Source organism: Plodia interpunctella, chromosome 11 (assembly GCF_027563975.2).
Source record: "Plodia interpunctella isolate USDA-ARS_2022_Savannah chromosome 11, ilPloInte3.2, whole genome shotgun sequence".
Lineage (NCBI taxonomy): Eukaryota > Metazoa > Arthropoda > Insecta > Lepidoptera > Pyralidae > Plodia > Plodia interpunctella.
In genome coordinates this window covers 8,876,312-8,895,805 of record NC_071304.1, presented here as the reverse complement: position 1 = coordinate 8,895,805, position 19,494 = coordinate 8,876,312, and the positions used below count along the sequence as shown (strand labels likewise).

The window sequence follows — 19,494 nt, the reverse complement described above, 5'->3', positions numbered from 1 at the left end:
AAAATCCACACAAGGTGAGACTTGTGTCGTTTGTTCTGGTTTTTTCAACATTTAGCGAAACTCGACACGCTTCATGCGTCTCAGTCCATTTCCCCGTGTCCAGTTTGAGAATAGCCCACCCGTCCATCCCACCACCAATTACCTGAACTTTCTGTCACGGCATAACAGTAAAACGCTTTTAGAAGCGCTGAATATTTCATAAGGCATCAATGTCGGTAGGATATAACCGTTAATATTTTAAGGTTCTGTATACCTAGTTATGACCGGAGATAATTATACTAATAATAATTAATGTACTAGACTAAACTAGAACTTGGCTAAATTAGATAAATGAAAATATAATATGGAGCTTATTACCTTGGAGCTGCAACTCATAGAGATGACAATGCTGCGCTTCTTCTAGCGTGTTGACGACTTATGTTTGTGAATACCAATAAAACTCCATCAATACTGTTGGTCTGAATGTGGGCTTGCATCAATCCACACATTATTTAGGTAATAAATTACTAGTTCTACCACTCCGCCTGGTCCAAGCAGAAAGGGTAAACCTGCAAACTACGGTTCAATATTTTTATGCATACAATTTTAGGTCATAATTTAACGTGGCATAGGTACTTTTACTTATCATAATAATAGTTACGCACAATATTATATCATAATTTTTAGGCGTAATTTTTTTACGTATACCTACCATAAGCATAACAATTTTTAAGCATAATATTCTAAAGCATATCGGCGGCTTATAGGTGGCCCAAGGACCACCGCACCCTAACCTACTGCTACACTATAGCTTTATGCAAATCAAAATTATGGTAAAATACATTAGCCTAAACTATAATTATGCTTATTAAAAGGGTATGCCAAAAAACGAGTATATCAAAATATTATTATGTCAAAGAAATATGCCTAACCCGTTATGCTAAATTAAAGTGGGATAAAAAATTGATGCGAAAAAAAGGGATCCCGTAAAATAGTGACTTGATATCGTCATGGAGGATGTGCGATTGAGGCCTGACAACTTCTTAGTTGTCTTCTGTTCGAAGTAGAGAAGAAAATGTAGGTAAACAGCTGCAGCTGGACTCTAACAGTTAAGGTCAGAGATTGGAACCTGAAAACGCACACATGAGAGAGAGAGAGAGACGGATCATCTTTGGTACGTAATGATAAAATTATATCCAATTAAAATACAAATATGTGAAGCGAATTTTAGTAGATCGATCCTTGAAGAGATCCTACGTATATCAAGATTGTTTAAAATATTATATGCTTTATTTCATAAGAAGGCAAAAGAAACAGAAAATGACGAGCAACGGCGGACTTATCCACTGGAGGGATCTCTTCCAGTCAGAGGATGTTGTTGCAGAGATGAGAATCTCAAAAACCGATGAAGATTCAAAGAAGACAGCTGGTAATTGAAGACTATTGGTATGCTATAATGGTCGTGAGGCACACAATAGTTGCAATCTGAGAATACAGGAAACACTCTAATTTAAAAGTTTCTTAAAAATAAAACATTCTTGTGAGAATGACTGTGGAAGCAAATTGAAATTGAAAATACACTCCCACACATACGTATGGGAGTGTATTTTTGTTAAAACAGAGAACTGTCCGTCTGTTATTAATCAATAATTACATCCTGTTTACATAACAGACAATAATTTATTATTATTTATTTAACTTCATGTAACAAACATAGGAACAAATGGCCAGGCAGTTATTGCTGTTACTGCGGCAACGCAATTAAAACATACAATTTCACGGCTAGTCAAGGACCAAAATGGTTTTTGCATTTGTAAACTAAGACAAGACTATAATACAAAGAAGCCAGCCATATTTTTTTTGTTAACACTGGAGTCAGATTTCATTCAATTTGGTTAAATCTGACATGTTTACGACTACATTAGTCAACTTATACTGTCAACCAGTGTGCAGGTTTCCTCACGATGTTTCCCATCGCCGGAAGCAAAGTGGTGGTCGATGAAAACCACTATTTTTTGCTCGACTAAAATCGTGAGATACATTGATATACATCAAAGTTGTCAAAGGACTTAATAATACTGACAATAAGTTGAAAGGTGAAACCCACAATAAAAGTGGGTTACACGACGTTAATTTTAACCTACGCGCCGCTGATTAGAAGAAATTACGAACTTTACGTTGTTGTGCGCAGGTTATGGTTATAGTCAAACTTGACTGGTACAATCTACACTAAGTTTAGTGCGTTGTGGTTCAATATTGCTTTCGAAGTGCAACAGCGCTATATAATAAATTTCCACTGCTTTTAGAGCTATAATACTACTTCATCTACATTACGCTTCAGTCACTAATATGTTTATCTTTCCACATAAATTTGGCAAAGACAAATGGTCATTCTATCGAAGCGCGCCAACGTTTAGCCACAGGCGCCTAAACCCCTTGGGGCAGGCACAATGGTACTTAAGTAGGTATATATATATAATAGAAGGTATGTTGTCTATATGTTATTTCGCAAAATTAGTACTAGCTTGGAAAAATGTACCATCTCAAAATACGAATTCACTACAAAAAGGTGTCAGTGAAACACTAATTATACGTACGTCCTGGTACTTTTCTAAAAAAATCACTTAAATTCACAAAATAAATACGCAAATAACTAATATTAAATTTCGTTTCTAAAATCTACAAGTTACTTGCATTTCGGACCGAAGATTAGAGTAGAAACGCCGAAGAACTAATTGAAACTTCTCGTCAATACCTACTCTGTGCTTGTTTATTGTTCTCACATATATGTGGATCTTGAAGCAGCACAGCATAAGTTTAGGGCGAGTTGCACCATTCAACTTTAACGTTGGCTTTAACCAGCGCATCGCTGACGTTTAGACAAAATGGCGTACCTTGAGTTTTTCTGCGCATGTCAACGGTGGCGCTGCAACCCACACTTAAACAATTAAAGTGTATTTTTGGTGAATAATTCTCGAAAAATTACCAGCATTAGACGGTTCTTAAATGAATAAATCATTATGTAACATACATAATAATTTATTTATTTATATAAGAAGAGTAGATCTTCTGTTTAATAGGTATAACTTATTCTATGTTTCCGTCTTCACACAAATTGTTGCGGCGGAACACCGAAATGCTTTCAAAATTCATCCGTATTTATTGGAGCCATTTGAAGCTCGCTCTGATTAATTATTGGCTTTAGAGCTTAAAGTACATAGCAGTAAAGGCTATTTTCGAGTACGTCTCATATTGATTATTTTGTAGTGGTTACATTTGGAAGGTCTGATTGATTCACACTGTAAAGTCTAAGTGAATCCATTGTCACGTACATATTAAAATTTTTTACTCAAAAATATCATCAAGATAGGGTAAAATAAGATTTGGTAGAGATTTTATTGTGAACATGAAATGTTATGCTAAATATCCGTGATAAAATAAGTGTGATAAAAAATTATGTATTTATTTATATGCTTCACATACATAATTTTTTATCACATACGCAGTGTCATGTCACTATGACGAGAAATCTACTAGACGGATTGTTATGAAATTTGGTACACGGGGAGAATATAACCTGGATTAACACAGGGTACTTTTTATCCGAAATTCCGGCATCTAGTATTAAATAAGTGAAAGTGAAGTGTTATCGAATAGTTATACCTGCTCTAGTCCTACAGGTACGAGTGAGTTGTACCAATTAACTTTGACGTAAACATGAACCTGTGCAGGAAAACGCAAAGTACACCATTTTATCTAACCGTCGTCGGCGGCGCGTAGGTTAACGTTAAAGTTCGCTAGTGCCTAAATGTTGAAGGTTTTTTAGGATTAAAAATAGGAGGATAAATTCAATCGTGCGAATGCTCTCCTAGTAAATAGTAAAGTGCAAATAAAATTTATTTTGAAAAACAAAACTTCCCATGATCTCAAATAGAATTCAGAATCACACAATACAATGAAAGCAGTCCTCATAATTTATATATTTTTAAAATACCTAAGATAAAAGCGTTGTCGTGTTGCTGCAGCAGAAATCATAACCAAAGAACAATATAACAGAAGTGGCGCTTGATAAATAAATAAATAAATAAATAAATATATATATATATATATATATATATATATATATATATATATATATATAATATATTATATTTAATAATAATATATTTCCATCTTTCATATATTTAATATGGTCTATGAGTGAGTCAACATATTCTCCTGCGCATTGAGTGAATTCACAAGAGTCATTTTATTTGTCATTTGTTATGTGTTATGTGTTGTAATTAATAGTATTTATGTAAGTCTGCGCTATCGCATTAGGTGTATACCTGTAAAGTAAGTACATAAAAAATATATAAGGACAAATCACACAGATTGAGTTAATCCCAAAGTAAGTTCGAGATATCTTTAAAAGATTCGCGGTTGTCATTTCGCAACAGGCCACGACCGCTAACCAATCACATTGCGGTGTGGTTCCCCTTGCCTCACAATGCCGCACTGTGATTGGTCGACTGCGTCCCACGCAGCTTCTGTAGCCTCCATATTTCTGTCGCCACTGCAAACACTCAAGCCATCTTTGTTGCTCTGATAATATCTCGAGACATTGTAAGAGATATTATTTTTCCTTTTATATGTATGTTTACGTCTAATTTGCAGAAGAACAACTGGGAATTCGCTGACGTTGCTTGCGAATGGATAATATAGTAGTTTCTATTTTATTCCGTACTAGCTTTTGCCCACAACTTCGTATGTAAATAAAAATCCGTTTCCCGTGGGAATTTCAGGGAATCACTTCTTAATGCTCCCGTACACTGTCCTAAGAACCTACACACCAAACTTCAGCTTCCTAGGCCCAGTAGTTTCGGCTGTACGTTGTCTGTCAGTTAGTCAGTCAGTCACTCCATAACGGAAGAGTTTTATATATATTTTGTTATAAGAGTTTTTATACACCTTTTGTTATATTATAAATGCAAAAGTTAATTTGTTAGTTTGTAACCTCTACGCGCTTTATCTACTCAACTTACTTCTTGAAATTTTGCATACATGTAGTTTGCAGTACGCAGAAGAACATATTTCATTCCGGCAAAATAAATATTCCCGTGGGAATTTCATACGGGCAAAGCTGCGGCAAAAAACCAAATAAATATATATATAAATAAATATATTAGGACAAATCACACAGACTGAGCTAGCCCAAAAGTAAGTTCGAGACTTGTTATATGGAATACTAACTCAACGATACTATATTTTATAACAAATACATATATGGGTCGTTCTTCTTTTTAACCTACAAAAAGGTGTCTTCGCCAGACAGTTAAAAAAAAACAAGTAAATTATCAATATTTTTTTAAAATTATATTTTGACATACACTGTACTATACATATAATGATCGCACATATTTAAATAACATATTAATTAAATAATTTCACCGTAAAAAGTAAGTTACAGAGTTGTGAATCCGCGTGACAGAGATGTATTCATACAAAATCATTATGTCTCCCGCTACATGAGCGTGCGTGTTATCTATAATATTACGAAAAAAATATATTATGACACAAAATGTAAAAATATCCTATATCTCTTTAATATATTACCTATCGTGTAACAGTAATAGTTATTTTTTAATACTATCAATAAAATTATTAAAAAAATTCAAATACTCGTCTCCCTCTACCTAATGTTTTGCGTGGTAAATTCTGTCACGTGGGTTGTCAAACGAAATACGCGCTGTTGCCGCTCGTCCTTGTGGCATGCGAACCAAGGATATTACCCCTTCCCCCCCTCCGTATGTGTTCCCCTCTGCAAACAGAAGGCAGCGCCTCAGTCGCCCAAACGCAGTGTCAGGACGTGCGTGTGTTTATTCGGCTACCGCTTCGTTACGTAAGTAATTGATTCAAATTCTAATGATCATTGTTACTTTTTGTTGTTTACTCTTACGTAATAAAAAATATTTTATGCCCGACATGTAAATTATCAAATTCTATGTTAACTTTTAAATATTATCAACGTTTTAACAAAAATTTACCCTTCCGTCACACGACAATTCTGTCACATATTTATTGTGACCGAGTGGTAAGTACGTGACGGTGGGGTAATATAAATTTTGTTTTTGTTATATTTATGCTTAATTCAAGAAATACTAAAAAAGATTCATTCGTTTTGGTAGTTATTAGAATAATTATTCCCACGGAATCTTCTGTTATCATTTAGATACTAATTACTTATTTTCTATTACCAGATAACATCATGGTGAAACAAAAGCCATTAACAGCAGCAGAAAGACAACGGATTTGTCGCGCGAAACGAAATAATGACCCTGAGAAAGTAGCTGAAGTAAAGCGCAAAGATTTAGAAAGATACCATGCTCGAAAAAAGTTAGTGGCTGATATGAGCGAGCGAGAACATCGAATTCAAAAGCGAAGATGGCAAGAAGCTAATAAAAAAAGAAGGGAGAAGAAAAAGATACTTGAAGAGGTACTTTTGAATACACCGGCTCCATCACCAATACCAGAAAGTCCAAGAGTAACTCCATGTGCAACACCGACTCTTTCTGAAGTATCAATGCGCAGTTCCAGTGGAAAAAAAAAATGAAAAGAGATAGAACAAAGTTATACAGAGATAATGTTAAGTTTCAAGAAAAAATAAAACAGTTAGAGAAAAAAATTGGAAGGAAACTGTTACTTACAAAAAAAGAAAGCACAGAAAAGATTTTTATTGGACTCCATGAAAAACCTGTATAAAACGTTCTTGAAAGAAAATAGTGGCCTCAAATGCTACTTCACTAAACATAGGCCATTTTATGTGAAGCCACCTACTGTAGATGGAAGAGATACATAGGTTTTTCGAAGAATACGGATTTCGTAAAATATCCTGGAACTTTTTTGAATCAGGGTATGGGAAAGGAGCTGCTGATGGTATTGGAGGGACAATCAAACGGCAAGCTGATGCCATAGTTGCTAGAGGAAACGATATTGCAGATGTGTTCCAATTCTTTTCCGCGCTCAAAGATGCCAACAAAATTATACTGTTCATGGTGACAGGCGAAGACATCGAAAAGGTAGCAGCAACGATTCCTAGTAACATTGTGCCCCTAAAAGGAACAATGCAGGTCCACCAAATGTTCACAGAAAATCGTGGAATCTTAAATCATAGGGTATTAAGCTGCTTTTGTGATCAATTCTGTTCTTGCCATGCTCCTAAAACTTATCGACCTCTGCCTGAAATCCAAGAACAACAAAATACTGTGGACGAGTTTTTATCTAATGAAAAAGAAGATGCTGTAATTCACGATAAGGAAGGTTTGATGCTCGCAGATATTACAAATACAATTAGGATGTCCCGTAAAAGTATTTTCGATACTGTATATGGCCCAGATGAATCATCCGATGAAGATCAACCTTTAGCCACGCTTAAAACGAAAAACGATCTAGCTGATCAAACTGCCGTCTGTGGTACTTCTTATCAAACGCTCCAGCCTGAAGATATTCATCCAATGAATATAAAAGACGGAGTTTATGTATTGGTTAAAGTACGTAGCTCGCGGAACATTCAGTACACTTACGCTGGAGTAGCAAAGTGTTGTCGATGAAGAAGGCGAAGTCATGGTAATGTTCCTAAAATCAGTTGATGACAGTGGAAGGCTGTTTAAATTAGTGGAGAATGACATATCGGATGTTCCTTTTGATGATTTGATTAGTCTTACCGGCTCCAAATGTCATTAAAAAGGGGAAGAGACAATTTTTCCAATTCGAAGAGCCACTATCAGTATTCGAAAAATGACTGATTAATTATTAAGCTATTGTTATGATGAATGTTTTATTTTTTGCGAATTTAAATTTGTTGTCAAGTTAGACTGGATTTTTTATTTAGTTTAGAATGGATAGTCATTTAATTTACCAAATTACTAATTACTTTTGAGAGGCTCTCACGACTCTAAGAAGCTCTCATCTCAAATGTGATTTCATTAATTGTTTAAGTTTGATCTCACCTTATTATATTATATGATAATGTTGAAGACTGATTAAGATTTATAAAAATAAATGATTCTATAAAAATAAATGTGTTTTATTGCAAACTATTGCAAAAGAGAGTTTGGTATCCCCTAGAATAACAACTCCGTCACATAAGTTACTACTCTGTCACAATGTTGTCTCCTGTTAGGAAAATTGTTTTGGTCGTATATATATTTAGTTATAACTAGTGCAACATTGGAGTTTTTTTATTTACAATATTTTATGAAATTGCCATCTGTGCAATGCGTATTTATTTGTAAATAATACTAAAATTTTATTTACAACAAAAACTTACTTTATATCAGCAGTAAATGTGACAGAGTGGTATTTGAAAATCAATAAAATATATTTATAAATACAAATATATAATATTAATATGTTTTTTTAAAAGTTCATTTTGGTTAATTTATGTTTTACAAAAGTAAAAGTTATTTAACGAAGAGCAGTTAATAGAATAAAATAAAAGATTTCGTGACGGAAGTGTAACTTTTTGAGTCGATTCTTTCTTAAAAGTCATGAAAATCCTACAAAAATCTGTAATCTTCGCGGCCAATAACTTTTTCTGATAGAGTAGAAAGTCGTCTAATAAAATATATGTATATGAAGACGTGTATGCAATATATATTTTTTTTCAAAACTATGCAATTTTTTTTTCAAATTGTAGGTTAAAAAGAAGAACGACCCATATAGATAAATATCCAAGACCCAGGCCAATCAGAAAAATGACCCGACCGGGGATCAAACCCGGGATCTCTCGGTTCAGAGGCAAGCACTTTACCACTGCGCCACCGAGGTCGTCAAAAACTTGTTTACAATAAAAGTCAAGCAATCCACGAAATATCAATTTTCTACAAAATTTTTGCTGATTGCTTAACCAATTACAATATTACGATTAAAGTCAATATGGCGTAGTGATTGGAAAATTGGATCAGAATGGAATAATTTATAACCTTCAATATCTGTGTATTGCTATTTATATTAAATACCTAGTACAAGAAAAATATATAAAAATACATATATTTTTTAAATCTAAGGTACCCTAAGGTACTAAATTTTACTACATACATATTGTTGACATCAAATAGATACGTTTCTCCAAAAAAGCTCCGACACTAAACGGCTAAGGAAGGTATACTTCAGATGAGAACATCCCGATTCGTTAGACGTTTCTCCTAAATTTAAACTAAAAGTGGGCTGTCCTCGATCAAAAATTCCGAATCTTTAATTATTTTTCATTTGTAATTTTTTTACTTCCTAAATTATTTCCGAGAAAATAGCCCTAAAATGATTAAAATCAATACGTGGGAAACCTGCACACTGGTTGACTGTTGAGTAGTGTCACTGTACCTACCACCGGTAGATGCCTTCAGCGACTTGAATGAAACTAACACCACGAATACCAATGACATACTTGATAGAATGACGACCGCCGTGGCCTAATGGCCATCATGCCGGACTGCTACACTGGACGCCCCAGGTTCGAATCCCGGTCAGGTCAACACGAAAAATGATATTTTTCAAATTGACCTGGGTCTTGGATGTTTATCTATATATGTATATGTTATAGAATATTGTATCGTTGAGTTAGTATCCCATAACACAAGTTTCAAACTTACTTTGAGGCTAACTCAATCTGTGTCATTTGTCCCTATACATTTATTTATTTATATATTTATTTTTAGGAAGAAGAAAAAGAATCAAATCTGACGCCAGTATTAGCAACAACACTCTCTAAAAGAAAGTAATCATATAAAAGAAGAATGACAATAAAACATAACAATAAAATATTAAACCTGCTTTAATTCTCCGTAAGAGCAGTTTGAACCTCAGTTTACGAGCCATAGTTACAAATCAAAGACCATAAACTATATTAAATTTACACCGAAATCGAAATAACGTGATAATAGAAGTGTCATAGACACGTCAAATTCAAATATTCAAATTCAAATCATTTATTCAGAAATTAGACCTTCACAGGCACTTTTTCTCGTCAATCTTTATATTTATAGTTATTTCTCACAAGCTACAAACTACTGGCATTTCGGAACGACCACTGCTGAGAAGAAATGCCGAAAGAAACTCATTTGAACAGTGTTGGTCCCTATCATGCCAGATCGGCTTACCATTATTGTTTCTTACAATGTTTTTTTTTTCTTTCTAATAATATATAAAAGTACATAATGTACATAGTCAAAAGGTATATCAAAACAGGTTATGATTGTGATCCGAGTGCTGATTATAATATATATATATCGATGTGAAACACAATTAACTTACACACGTAAATAAATGACAAGAATGGGACCGCTCCATATTCTCAGGAATATGTTATATCTCGCTCCGTATTCTCAGGAATATGTTATATCTCGCTCCGTATTCTCAGGAATATGTTATATCTCGCTCCGTATTCTCAGGAATATGTTATATCTCGCTCCGTATTCTCAGGAATATGTTATATCTCGCTCCGTATTCTCAGGAATATGTTATATCTCGCTCCGTATTCTCAGGAATATGTTATATCTCGCTCCGTATTCTCAGGAATATGTTATATCTCGCTCCGTATTCTCAGGAATATCGAAACGACTAAGGACCACAGCCTTCGCAGCAGATGGGCAATAAACCCATGAAGGTTGATGTCATACAAGTAGATTGTAAAATCACAGTCTTAAGAATTTAAAGGCTTTTTTTACGTTTCGCAGCGTCACAACCACGAGAGAAACTTACACTGGAATTAACCTACTATAGGCATTCCGAAAAGCTATGGGAAGTTCCCTGTACGAGTATACGAAGGGAGCATCCATCAGAGATGATTGGCTGCGGCTGGTGAAGCAAGCCACCAACCATTGACTCCCACGACCGCACTGTCAAAAGCGTAATTCAAATTCAAAATTCAACTCATTTATTCAGAAATTAGACCTTAACAGGCACTTTTTCACGTATTTTTTTTATATTAAATGGTAATTTCTCACAAGCCACAAACTACTGACATTTCGGAACGACCACTGCTGAGAATAAATTCAGAAAGAAACTTATTTGAACAGTGTTGAACCCTATTAACAACGTAACGACTCAGAGGATGAGTTTAGGATGTTTACACTAACCAGCATGTCTGTGTATTTGTGATGAGAAACAAAAACGTTGCGATATATTATATCATAAGTTATAATGTAAATAATTGATTGGTATTATTCTATTGTATTAGCTCTAAACCTGTATAAAAATAGAATAACTTATGGGGAATAAATAAATAAATTTTATTTACGTCACGCGTTAGGTTTATAATATATCTGAAGCAGGCAGTGCAATCACAATCTAATTCAACAAACTGTCACATACATGCGTCTATTCCTATACGTAAGATAGTAAGTACTCTTCTAGACATATCCATTAGTACATTGGTACTGATGTTATATATGTTTTAGTGTGTTTATTTGTACTTTCAGGGCAAAAAGAAAAATGCATTGATGAATGAGATTTTTAGTCTGAAGATGTTTAAAAAGCAGTGAGCAGTTTTCATATAGAAAAAAATACTGACATTTCTATGAACCTGATTATTTTTAATTCCGAGGAAATTTACAATTTATGATTTCGCAATTTTCTATACGCCAGATAAGTGCTGGCTTGCAATCGTAAAACTGTGATAAAGAAAATTAAATTCGATATATAACTTTTTAACGTTACTATTTCAGTTTTTGGTTGTTACGAGATCATGTTATCTATTCCAGTATTGCTTTTCGGTGAGGATATTTAGTGTATTATTTTTTTATACAACTAGGTATGTGGCCAAACAAGCATTCGACTCCCTAGATTATGCGCACATATAGTCACAGACTAGAAGCCTGCAACTCTAACGAAAATGAAGCGCCTCTGTCAACCCATCTAATGTTATGCGAATATAAATCCAAACCAACAAATGCGAAAGGCTCAGGTAGACACCTGTCTGATCCGCATTCACCGCATTTATCATCTGGTATTTATGTAGTTAAAAAACCCATTCAAACATAGGCTTATTTGTGTATTTAAAAATAAACCCCCCAATTATTATAATGGAGGTGAAAGTTAGAAAAATAATGACCATTATTAAACCATTCAAATCATTCATTAATTACAGCCCTTTCATTTGCTTGCTGTGCAAGACAGAAGCCAGAAGTTTTTGAAATACGAGAAAGTGCAAAAGATGGTCGCCTATACGTCCTTGTAAGAGATGAGAGAAAGGAATCCCCTCTACTTCGCTTGATACGAAATCTTCCTCCAAAACGGGAAACTCGCGCTAATCTAGATAGCGATTTGCAAGTTAACGCTGAGCAAAAAGAAAGGATTTTGCCAATAGAGACCCTTGTCAATAAGTTGATGAATAAACTTAAAGTTATTAAAGAAAATAATGAGAATTCGGATGTAGCTGCAGAGCCAAGATATCCAGTGGACGATGAAAATGATAAACTTGATAATCTTTTAAGTCAATCGAAAAATAAGAACGCTAATCCACAGTAAGTAATAAACTTATAATATGTGCCTCAAAAGATGAGACCAGGCCATGAAATATAAAATACGTAGCTAGTGACTTGCTCTTTTTTACACGATATGGGAAAAAGAGATAGCATGTTGACGTTAGTGACGTGCCACGTGTTTGTATGTTCCCTGGTAGGCCTTCTATAGACTAACTACGAAATATTCTTATTATAGTTCCGGGAACTGTATTTGCTTACGAAAATGTAATTATTATTGTTTAAAAAGCTACCTATATTAGTATATGCACTGTATTTCCATTAATACCTGTCCGTCCATGTATATGATAAATAAATAAATATATTAGGACAAATCACACAGATTGAGCTAGCCCTTAAGTAAGTTCGAGACTTGTGTTATGGAATGTACTAACTCAACGGTACTATATTTTATAACAAATACATTATATAGATAAACATCCAAGACCCGGGCCAATCAGAAACAGATCATTTTCCATCATGACCTGACCGGGGATCGAACCCGGGACTTCTCAGTTCAGAGGCAAGCACTTTACCACTGCGCCACCGAGCTCGTCATAATTGAAGATATTTTCCGTCCACATAAAGACGTGGACGTGAAACTACAAATTTGAGTGTGTTTGACCTCAATCAAGTCCAAAGGAAAGCAGAGAATCGTGTGTGTGAACATGCAAGCTCATAAAATGCCTATTTATCTTGTATTGGAGATCCTTAAATTGTAGAATTCGGGAATCATCGACGCGGGGAGAGAATACCTCAGCAGCTCTCAGTAGGAAAAAGGTACCAAATCGAGAGATACGATGAGGTGGAATCGACCACATAGGGGTGGAGAATTTGACTACACCGTGTCGTTCGATAGCGAAACGGTTATTCCTTACACATTATAAAACAACGTCCTGTGCCGCATCTGTTAGACTAGATAGTCGGCTGAGCTTGGGGCATTTGAAAAGTCAAATGCCCCAAGCTTAGTCCACATCTAGTCCTAGATCTACTTCTTATTACAGTTATTTATAAACACACAACAAAAAAGGAAATATATAAGAATGTCCCATATAACAAATAATATTAAGAGGTTTTATCACGAGTCTTAATTGCTAATACTGTTGTCATATTTAAAGTCGCCAGAATGCATCAGGCATGACTTTTACTACTACCTACCGACATCTAGCGGTAGTCGCATACACACTAGCGAACTTAAACTGTCAACTAGTGTGCAGGTTTCCTCACGATGTTTTCCTTCATCGGAAGCAAGTGGTGAATATATATAATATTTTATCAAAAACAAAAATGAAAACGTACGAAACAGAAACTTTAAAATGTATCTTCTTTCACAGACCGCCGCTTTTAAGATCTTTGTTGAAAGGTATGTACCATCTATATATTAAGTGCACGTAAAACATAAAAAAACCTTTAAAAGCTCTATCTCAACTGTACTTTGAAGTTTTGTTTGGTTTTTGACACGATGACAATATTGGAAATAAACTGAAATTCAAAGTTTATCGTTATTTTTCGCAAAAATTTTCAAGATTTTGTTATCACTATCTAGGATACATATTCTTCTTTATATAGAAATTCCCCACTATATTTAATGTTTTAGGAGTCAAAATTGTCTTATAATTGTCATTGACAATATCCAGATATTAGATAAGAATATGACTGCGCAAGTTATAAAAATGTATGATTAAAAGGTTGGTAACTATAAATATTTTTTGGGATCGTCAAAATTAACTACAATTTTGGGGCGAATAGTGTAATCATATGCCCATCGTGAACACAACGCTGGATCCGCGCCTGCTTTTGTTTATTTTGTAGACAGAGTAGGCTATAGACTCGTAATATTTATTCATTTTCGATCATACAAGAAAGAGATGTGCGTATTCAATATACATGAGAAGAAACGAGACAGAGCACTGACTATCTCATCACGTGCCCCAATCTGCCAATCTGAGATAAGCGGGGTTTGGCCGGGAAGTTGTATGGAAAACCGCTACTATGTCACTTGTTACTCTCGTCCGTCGTATATATTGGCATTCTTAGTCTTTAGCTTATTTTATGAAGCCACAATTTTGAAAACAAGAAAAAACCATTTGTCTTTTTTCAGATTCAGACCAAACGGGCAGACCATTATATTTTAACGATTATGCAATTATATAAGTCGAAAAAAAGAAAGAATCTACTTTAACTAATTTTAAATTAAACATTATAAATTAAAACACATGATTTTTTTTTCATATCATAACAGTGGTTTACAATAATCTCAATATATAACTAAATACATTAAATAATGTAATAATACGGATACACATACTTTAATATTTATAATATTATAAATATTAAAGTATGTGTATCCGTAATGCTTTCGCGATTAAACCTCTGGATATTGTATCTAAGCCAACGCCAAACATAGGAGCAACGAGCGAGCAACAATTAGTCCATAATTATAAAACAAAGTTCTCTGCCGCGTCTATCTGTATGTCTATTCGCGATAAAAACAAAAACGTACTGCACAGATTTTCATGCGGTTTTCACCTATAGATAGTGTGAATCCTTAGAAAGGTTTAGGTGTATAATTTATTGTGTTTTTATCTGAGCGAAGCCGGGTCAGACCGCTCGTATTTTACAACATATAGTAACATAAAATATCCGAGAGATCGTTTTATCCGGAAGAAAGTAGTCTCAGGGTACATCAGATTAGTCTGATATTCCATGCGAAATTTGAATGTGTCTCGAAATGTTTGTTGCTCAATCGCACTAAATCTCCTGAACGGATTTCGATGAAATTTGGTACACAGGTAAAGCGTAACATGGAATAGCACATAAGGTTATTAAATCTCAAAATTCTTAAGGGAACTAACCTACAAAAAGCTCGCTTGAATCGCACTTTTGTTTGAATATACTCCAACAATACAACCTGTATATACTCATTCCAAGGGCCATTCATTCATTCACATAATTCACATATACAGTGTTACAGGTATCAAACGCAAAACCTCCTAAAGACTACTTGGGTACATAAATAAAAACAAGTAACATTTATTCCACGACTTTTCGTGATTCGTAGTTTTCTTTCTCATATAAAAAAATCTAATTTGCTATTCTACACGTCTTAACTGTAAACAATACAGTAGTGTTACGTAGCGGAATCGAACATAGAGGTAACGTTTTATAGAAACGACATTAAAACTAAAAAAAGGAAAATTTTAAAAGTCATGGAACAAAAGATGTTAGTCTCTATGTACCTTATGCGCCTATGGAAGGCTATGCGTAAGATACCAGTAACCCTGAATAACTGAAATATAATTTTGTTTATCTCAGTTATGTTACCTTTATCATATTCATTTTATTTATTTATCACATTGCATCTTTTATTTTTATTAAACCTTCAACATTGTTGACTCTAAAACAATGATAAAAGTACACGAATTTACAAATAAAACAACGTAATATATATAAAATATAAATATATTGTTATGTATGGTCGGCAATCGTAAAACTGTGATAAAGACAATTGAAATTCGACATAAAACATTTTAACGTTACCATTTAACCTTTTGTTTTTTGACACGAGAGCATGATGACTGCAGTTGTATTGCTTTTGGGTAAGGATTTGTGTTACTTCTTCAGTTTTTGAGCCGAGTTGTGAAGGTAAATGGTGAGTAAGACACTCGATACAACATTTTATGTGCAATGGACAGCTCCACACAGCCTATGCGCCCTTCACCCAACCTTTCATCCAAAAATAAAAGGACTCTCCCAACAATTAGTACATTTAGGCAATCATACATATGCAACACCAGATTTGTCACACGCACTGCCTGATTCGTGGCATAAGTTCTTGTTGTAGCACAAACACTTTTACTAATCACACACAGATTGAGTCCCAAAGTAAGTTCGAGACTTTTGTTATAGGATACTATATTTTATAACAAATACATATATAGATAAACATCCAAGACTCAGGCCAATCAGAAAAAGATCATTTTCCATCATGACCCGACCGGGGATCGAAACCGGGACGGACCCGGGACGGGGAATTTCGGGACAAAAAGTACCCTTTGTGTTATTCCAGGTTATATTCTACCTTTGTACCAAATTTAATCAATCAGAATAATTATTAAATATTATCCATACAAAATTTAAACCCCTTATTTGCACCCTTAGGGCGTGAATTAGTAAACCATGAAACACATGTTCAATTAACTTGTTTATTTATTCATTTATTTATAAAAATCGATGCCAGTTTAAATATTATCATTAGCGGTTACGGCTGTGCGTGCCGTACCTCAGTCATTGGGGACTTCTGTATAAAATATATAAATAGTTACAGTAATAAATAGTTATAATATATAAATAGATGTTATCGTTTTTACAGCACTTGCCATCGCAGAATGTGTAAGACAGAAGCCTGAAGTCTTTGAAATACGAAAAAGTGCAAAAGACGGCCACCTATATATCCTTGTTAGAGATGCGAGAAAAAACTCCACGTTACTTCATTTGATTCAAAACTATCCTGTTCTGCGTCAAGGTGACACGTATCATGTTGACGATTTGCACACTACGCGAGAGCCAACACCGAAGCCCAAACCAATAGAAAGTCTTGTTAATAAGTTGTTACAAACAATGGCCGGTGTTAATGATAATGATAATAAAGTTGCTGGTCAAACACTGACACATGACAAATATTTTGCTGCATCTGAGCAAAGGTGATAATGATAGACTTGAAAAATCGATTGCGTCGATCGAGATATATTATGAGAACGCTATCTCGAGTAGGATAGATCCTTGTTCCTAACTAATGAGTTAGGTATACATTTAGCTTATAGGTATAGGTATAGGTATACATATAGCATTACAATTTAGCTTATTTTGTAGATTTTTTTCAATTACTGATAGCCCCATCAATTTAGCCCCCAAAATAGGGATAAAGTTTAGTAAGTAAAGTACACTCGAATAAAGATAACAGTGGCACTATTCGAGACAACATTGTAAATGATATATGGATAGTGATGTGATGTGAAATTTGTAATATTTTTCATAAAATTGCCGAGACAAAAAAATTTAAGTCACACAACAGGGTAGATGACAAATTTTTGTTTTGGTGACTATTTGAAGGTATGCATATTATTATAAACACCAGTGAAAAAATTACTGTGATAATGGCTTTACTACTACTTTCAAAGATATGACAAAAATAAAATCACACATATTTTGGACACGTCCAAACGTTCCATACTAAATGATACTCTAACGTGACGTCACGACAGAGTAACATCTAAGGGGGAAATCTATGTTTTTTCGAAAGCTACCTTTATTTTGATGACATTTTAATAAAAGTTGTTTAAAAATTTTCGTTTTTTAATATCGTTAAGTTTATTTTATATAATTTTATTGGTATTTTTTTAATGGACTTTACATCCAAATTTAAATCTTCCTATATTGATCCAGCGGCATTTTTACAGTCTATGAATTATCACAATGATTTTAAATATATCTATTTTATAAGGATTCATACTTTTTACAAATTTCTTACCTTGTCTACCCTATTATCATGACGTCATGAGGATATCACGAGGAAACGGACAAGCAATGCTAATAATATAAAATTTTGCGCTGTGCAAAAGTTTGATACGTTCATTAAAAGCGAACAGTTTAAAATCCCAGCCTAATTAGTTTTGCATAACAATATCTGTATCAACTTATCTGCCAATACTTCAGTTTGAAGTTCTTGTTTTATATTACCCACAATCGAAAAATTACTTTAATAACATCAATTTAAAGTAGAATCTCCAGTGGTTTATGGTCACAAGACAAAATATCGTAGACTTATCAAAATAAAACTTTAATGGGGTTATTATAAGGTTGCAATTTGTACGTTTCAAATAATGCCAGGTAACAAATAGACAGCCGGGGACCCGGACCAATTTATTCAATTAGCGGGACGCAGGATTCACTATTACAGGATTGTTTATGTCACAGGGATTTGGTATGAGCTTATTATAGTCGCAGGAATAACTTGCTATGTAACAAACATATTTCATATTAAAATTGTATATTGTGTACATTATTCTGATTATTTTTATATTTTTATTTGACAATAAAAAAATAAAAATATTTACAACATAAAGTATTATAAGTTTGAATTAAAATAAAACCAATTTTATTATTTTAGTCCATACCATTAGATTAAGTTTGTTTACTTTGTGAGGTAACGGGCGATCCAAGGGCGGGAAATTACTTGGCACAGAGGATTGCTATAGCGGTTCAGAGGGTAATGCTGCCAGCCTTCTTGGAACCCTTCCAAGCGGCGACGTGCTGGAATCTCTTATAATTATAATTTTTGAAAAAAAATATGTAAGTGCATTATTTGAATAAAATATATAAACAGTAAAAAAAATAACTATTAAGAACATTTTTTTTAATTAAATAGTTGTTAATACACTGCAGCATTGATTAAAAAAAATATATTTTCGGACAATATGAATCCATTGTGTCAGTAATCTTAAAAACGAATTGTGTTAGTACTTATATTCTACTAGGGATTTAGTAATTTTTATTAAATGGCCGATTAGAGGAGAATCCCCACTATCGGCTATCGCCTTCAGGGCGCTGTTGCTGCCCCCGCGCACCCTGCGCAGCAGTGACGCAGCTTTCTTCCGTAGAATAGCTGAAAAACTATCTAATTGTGCGTGAGCAAACAGCTGAGGCACAGCAATAGCGCGGCAACCCCAACAATGCCCTTAAGGCGTTATTATACTGTACACACAGGGTGTTATACGATTTCTTTGTGTAATTAACCCACAGGCTTCCCGCGTAGAAAGAAGTGAAGTAGGGCTTTGAAAAGCGTTATTTTAACTTCAACTTGTAACGCAGCTACGCTTTGTTTGGCTACGCTAAAAGAAAAACATTGTAAGAAACAATAATGGTAAGCCGATCTGGCATGATAGGGACCAACACTGTTCAAATGAGTTTATTTCGGCATTTTTTCTCAGTAGTGGTCGTTCCGAAATGCCAGTAGTTT

The 19,494-nt window shown here is 34.2% G+C and overlaps 1 protein-coding gene across 3 annotated transcripts; it reads left to right on the top strand.

Annotated features, from left to right (window-relative positions):
- Positions 1-11,591: 11,591 nt before the first annotated feature.
- Positions 11,592-19,152, top strand: LOC128673707 (uncharacterized). 3 transcript variants are annotated; one of them, XR_008405107.1, is made up of 5 exons: positions 11,592-11,729; positions 12,104-12,479; positions 13,811-13,839; positions 14,074-14,164; positions 14,578-14,689. XR_008405107.1 is itself a non-coding variant. In XM_053751741.2 (4 exons), the coding sequence occupies exons 1-4, from the start codon at positions 11,702-11,704 to the stop codon at positions 17,181-17,183; spliced, it is 768 nt and encodes a 255-aa protein (XP_053607716.1). In that variant the 5' UTR covers positions 11,592-11,701; the 3' UTR covers positions 17,184-19,152. The 3 variants fall into 3 exon arrangements, 2 of the variants coding, with proteins under 2 accessions (XP_053607716.1, XP_053607717.1); XM_053751741.2 differs by lacking the exons at positions 14,074-14,164; positions 14,578-14,689 and adding an exon at positions 16,849-19,152; XM_053751742.1 differs by lacking the exon at positions 14,074-14,164.
- The last annotated feature ends 342 nt before the right edge of the window (positions 19,153-19,494 follow it).